The following is a 5,476-nucleotide window of genomic DNA, read 5'->3' on the forward strand; positions in this document are numbered from 1 at the left end:
TCAGTTGTATTTCCGCCCTAAGAGGAATGGAAAAGGGTCCTTTTATAGCTGAGTGCTTCATGAAGTTACTTAACCCGGTTTTTTGGGTCTTGGAGTGCTCATTTGTAATCGAATTTGGGACGTGGGAGTAAGTCCTCAAGGTCCTTTTGACCTGTGTGAATCCATCCATTTATCCATCTATTTGTCACATTCATCATTCAGCCATCCATTAATTCACTCATTCCATCCATTTATCCAGCATTCAATTCAACTATTATCCCATCCACTCCAGGCCAAACAAGCATCTCTTCTCATACAGTTACATCCACCTGTACAATTGCATGTCCAATTCACCATCCATTCAACCAACCAACATCCTTTCCAACCGTATCTATCCCATTAATCATCCAGTCAACGATTTACCCAATCAACCAATTCCTCTAGCCAGCTTACATCAAATCCAATTCATTTATCCATCCAGCCAACCAATCATATATCCATTCAGCTTTCTACTCATCCAACTAATATGTGTTATCCACCCACCCGGAACACCATCTTAACCTTTCTATAATCCATCTACCTAACCATCTTCTAAAAATTTCTCTACCCAGTCATCCCCCAGCCACCACCCACCCATCCATACTTCCATCTACCTCACCTTCTGTCTGTCCAGTCTACCATCCCCCAAGTCATGGACCCAGTTTATCTGAAGAACCGGTCCATCAACACGTCATACATTCAACTAGCCCACTGCTGTTCTTTTTCCCCCTCTTTGCCCTTGCTTGGTTCCTCTGTGACCTGGCTTTGAGGCAGAGCCTTCACTTCACTGCCCCTCCAAGGCTCAACTGGGCTGCTCCCCTCATCTGTGGGGCCCTGTGGCCCTTGCCCACCTGCATGAAGGCCTGAGCTCCGCCTCTTCGTTTTGTACGCCTGCCGGTTCCTCTTGACCTTCCTCTTGTTCACCTTTCCTCCCCGAGTCTTTCTGTTCTTGGAGTAGCTGCTGCAAGGGACAGTGGACCGCGTGGGAGAGTGGTGGGAGTACATGGTCTTTTTGGGGTGCCTCGGTGGCAGGCGAGGGTTTGGGCTCTGGCCTTGGTGGCCCAGGCTGCGGTGGCTGGGCGGGCTCTGGCTGGAGCTCCAGCTCTGGCTGCAACTCTGGCTCCGACGGCAGTCCTGGCTGCAGGCCTGACAGTGGTGGCTGCAGCTGCCCTGGCTGCGGATGTGACTTTGGGACCGAGAGTTGCTATGGGGCTGGGGTTGGGTGGTGGGAAGGCTCTGCGTCTTGGTGTCCATGGGAGGCCACACTTGGAGGGGCAAAGGCCTCCTCCTCCTCCTCTGCCAGCAGGCCCAGCTTTACAGCGACGCTGCAGCCCCTGGTTTTATAGTCGGGGCTGATTGTGATGGCACAGGCCACAGAGGGTGCAACAGATGTGGCCTGACCAGGCAAGGCCCCCTGCCCCTTACCCCTACCCCCAGGGCGGGGCAGCTCTCAGAGGCACTCAGCGTAGTCCCATCTGTTGGTTAAGAGTAGGGGCCCTTGGGCTAGATTGAGCTGGGTCTCCACCCAGATCTGCTCCTCCCTCATGGTCAGACCTGGGCCTTCACCTCTCCAGGTCCCAATTTCCCTGTCTTCGTAGAATGCGGACAATAGTAGTACCCACCTTATAGGGATGTGGAGAGAATTAAATGAGAACCTACGACAAGCAGTTAGCTCAGGGCCAGCACACAGTAAGAGCTCAGTAAACGCTGTCTAGTAGCAGTATCAGCACTCTTTTTTTATTCTACCTGGGCTGCTTGGATGCCAGGAGCACAGTTCCAACCCCAGTAAATGTCTGGCTGGGTGGTTGAAGGAGTTCCTGAATGGTGCAAACTATGAACACACTCATCAGCTAACTGAAAGGTTGGAGGTTCAAGTCCACCCAGAGGCACGGCGGAAGAAAGGCCTGGCAAGCCACTTCTGAAAAGTCATTGAAAACCCTATGGAGCATAGTTCTACTCTGATATGCATGGGGTGACCATGAGTCAGCGTCGATTTGACAGCAAGTTTTTTTTTTAGGCAGGTGGATGCTGGATCAGATAGATGATTGGTGAGGGGATGGAGAGATTGGTGGAGAATGAATTGATTGGTTAACTGAATGGACTGATGGTTGGCTCTGGGGTCTGCCTGGCAAGCCCACCTCCCCCTTGAGAACCAGGTTCAAATGCTAGTTTGCACAGATGTGTGATCTTGGGTAGGTCATTTTGGTTTTCGAGGCTTAGTTTCCTTATCTGACAAAGTGGCATCGTTCCTTGCCACCCGGAAATGCCTGTTAAGCCACGGGAGGCCTTTGGAAAAAGGTGTCCCTCCCTTCAGTTCCCACCTCCTGCCTCTCCTCCCCTCTCTGTGTCCAAGCCTCACTGTTACTGTTGCTGTTGAGCTGGCCTCCCCCCACCCACGACCACATGCAGAATGGAACGAAATGCGGCCCAGTCCTGTGCCACACTACACAGTACTAATGACGCCGTCCCCTTCTCAGATACCCCGGTACCTCAAGACGAAAGCCCAGACCTCTGTCTCTCGTTTGATTCCCCCCACATCCCTGACCTGGTCTTTGGGTATCTTGATGCTCACCCCACCCGCCCACAGCTTGGCCAGTGCCGTTGGGCTCAACCCTTGGCACTCGGGGTCTGTACTTTCTCAGCTCTCCCTGTGGAACTCCCTGTCTCTCTCCTCCCTCAGCACGCCCCAGCCCAAGTGTACATCTCATTTGCTACTGCCACATGCAACTCTGCCTGTTGTGAGCGGTTGCCGTTATCCACTTTTATTGCGGTTGTTAATGAACATGTCAGATTGCACACAAGGCCCTCATTTACTGAATATGTCCAGGGGCCCAGTACTGGGCCCCACCCTTCACAGGCATCATTGCCCTTGAACCTCACAATGGCGGCCCCCCAAAACATGTCCACATCCTAACCCCTAGGACCTGTAAATGTGACCTTATTTGGAAATGGGTCTTTGAAGATGTTTTTAGGGATCTCAGGATGAGGCCATCCTGGATTATCCGGGGCACCCTAAATCTAATGACAAGTGTCTTATAAGAGTCAGAAGAGAAGACTCACAAGGAGAAGGAGGAAAAGACCACATGAAGACAGGGGCAGAGATTGGAGCAATGCAGCCACAAGCCAAGGAATGCCCGGGGCCACCAGAAGCTGGAAGGGCGAGGAAGGAGTCTCGCTCCAGAGAGAGTATAGCCCTGACAATGCTTTGATTTTGGACATCTGGCCTCAAGAACTATAGGAGAATAAATTTCTGTTGTTTTTAAGTCACCCTGTTTGTGGTAATTTGTCATGGCAGCCATGGGAGACTAACATACCCTGTGAGGCTGGTACGATCATTACACTTTAGAAAGAGGAGAACAGCTCAGAGAGGTTGAGTAACCAGCCCAGAGGTCCACAGCTAATAGTGCAGAGCTGGGATGCAAACCCAGGCCTGGCCCTCTCTAGTCCAGCCTTACGATCATTCACGGGTCTGTGGGGGATCACAGGGCCACATGGCCGGCTCAGTTCTAAGGGTCCGGCCTCGTGAGGGGGCTCAGTGGGTCTGGTTGTGGAGGGGTGCTGGGCCACTGTATGAAGGCTTTCCAGGTCTGGACCCTCTCTCCACCCCCACTCCATTACTGCTGGTTCCCACAACCCCACACTTGTGGGTGTAGCATGGAGATTGGGGTCCACTGTTGGGGCCAACCTCTCCTCCATATAGCCCTCCTGACCTTTCCTGTGCAGACCCTCCCAACACCTCACCTGCCCCTCCCTGTCACTGTGAGCTGGGCCTCAGGGTAGAGTACCTTTTATTAATTCTGGGGCCTGGGTATATAGCAGGGGCTGCTTGCTTAGTGAATGGATGGGTGGCTGGGTCTATGAGGCTTATACAAGGACAAAGCTGGAGACCAAGATACTGTTGCAGGGGTGGGGGTGGGAGTCACAGAACAGCAGGTACCTTCTTTTTTCCTCCCCGTTGCCCTCTGCCATCTGCAGGCTTTGAGGTGGCCTCACCCTTGGGTACCCCGCAGACTCGAGGCACTTAGCATCCAAGGAAACGGAGGCTTCCCAGAGTCCTGGTACCCCCAGAAGCCCTGCTCAAGATCCTTCTGGGGCCCAGATGGGTGATGCTTGGGGGACTGCTGAGAGAGCAGATCAGGGCAGAGGTCACATTTGTCATTTCTTTTGGAAAGAAAAGGGCTCAGGGAGCCAGGAGCAAGATGGGTGGCAGACACTTTGAAGCTTGTTGCAGAAGGAGCACCGAGCTGGGAGTCAGAGGACATGGGGCCTGCATCCATCTGCCTCCAGCAGCCTGTTGGGGCTTCCTTGGCCCATCGCTCTCATGGTGCATTGGCTCTGCCTCTGGAGCTAGACCCCTTAATAAAGGCAGGAGTGAGCTCCTGGTGGGGGCACAGGTAGCCACCCAGAGGGGGGGTGCCTTTCGGAGGGTGGCAGAAGAATCAGTTGCTGACAAAGAACCAGATTCCTCCACACACTCTGGCCCCAAAACCAGGGCCAGTGAGGGAAAGAGACCCTCCACCATGATCCCAGTAATAGTACCCTTTTAATTTAAAAAAAAAAAAAAGGGTACTTTTAATTAGACTCTATAAAAAAAAAAAATTTTTTTTTTTTTTTTTTTTTTAATATGTCAGGCCTGGTCCCACCCAGCATTTCAGTTTGTTCCCCTCACCGACCCGTGGGGTATTGATTAGCCTCATCCTTAAATACAACTAGCAGAAAAGAAATTTGAAGCCAGGCCTGCTGAACTCACAAGCCAGCTCTTAAGGAAGAGACTATCCAGGGTTAGGAGTAGCACAAGGGGGCTTGCTGGGGAGATCACCTGTCCCCCAGGTACTCTCAGCCCAAGTCTGCAGAGACTCAGAAGTTCCTCCACCTGGGGCAGGCCTGGCTGAAGTGTCTTTTCAGCCCTGGCCACCATATTTGTAACCTCCTTTTGAGAGGCCTTAGTGAGAACCTCCGGCTGAACATGAGGAGCAGGGTCACTGACTACTGATCTTTAACCCCCAGCGGCTGGTGAGATCACACACACACACCTCCCCCCCCACACCACACACACACACACGCACACACACGCACACACACACACGAAGAGGAGAATTCCTTGGAGATTCTTTATTGACTCTTCTCTGAAAGTTCTTGGCTCTGGAGCAGTGGTGGGCACCCCTTCCTGATCCGTCTTCGCAGGTTAGGAGTGCACCGTCTTGGGCTTGGGGCTCTGCTGGGCCATGGGCCTCTCCTGGGTGCCCTCCTCCTGCTGCTCAGGCTCCATCAGCAGCAGCTTGCCCTGCACCGGGATCTCTTCCTCCTCCTCCTCTTCCTCTTCCTCCTCCTCCTCCTCTTCCTCACACTCTGATGACAGGGAGAAGTTGTCCTGACTCACGCAGGCCACGAGCTTCTTCATGGAGGATTCATGGCCCCGGCTCTGGCCCGTGCTGAGCTTGGCACAGCGTGAACCCAT

General features: G+C 53.0%; 2 protein-coding genes across 2 annotated transcripts; both read right to left on the bottom strand.

Annotated features, from left to right (window-relative positions):
- Positions 1 to 1,272, bottom strand: TNP2 (transition protein 2). Its single transcript, XM_049905026.1, has 2 exons — positions 870 to 1,272; positions 1 to 17 (listed from the first exon to the last, which is right to left on the bottom strand). The coding sequence occupies exons 1-2, from the start codon at positions 1,270 to 1,272 to the stop codon at positions 1 to 3; spliced, it is 420 nt and encodes a 139-aa protein (XP_049760983.1).
- Positions 1,273 to 5,203: 3,931 nt separating this feature from the next.
- Positions 5,204 to 5,476, bottom strand: PRM3 (protamine 3). Its single transcript, XM_049903874.1, has one exon. It carries the CDS (start codon positions 5,474 to 5,476, stop codon positions 5,204 to 5,206), a length of 273 nt encoding a protein of 90 aa, XP_049759831.1.

The sequence above is a fragment of the Elephas maximus genome, chromosome 12 (assembly GCF_024166365.1).
Source record: "Elephas maximus indicus isolate mEleMax1 chromosome 12, mEleMax1 primary haplotype, whole genome shotgun sequence".
In the NCBI taxonomy this organism is placed as follows: domain Eukaryota; kingdom Metazoa; phylum Chordata; class Mammalia; order Proboscidea; family Elephantidae; genus Elephas; species Elephas maximus.

Excerpts from the sequence above, each read along its gene's own strand:
- TNP2 (XM_049905026.1), bottom strand. The coding sequence starts at position 1,272 with ATGGACACCAAGACGCAGAGCCTTCCCACCACCCAACCCCAGCCCCAT.
- PRM3 (XM_049903874.1), bottom strand. The coding sequence starts at position 5,476 with ATGGGTTCACGCTGTGCCAAGCTCAGCACGGGCCAGAGCCGGGGCCAT.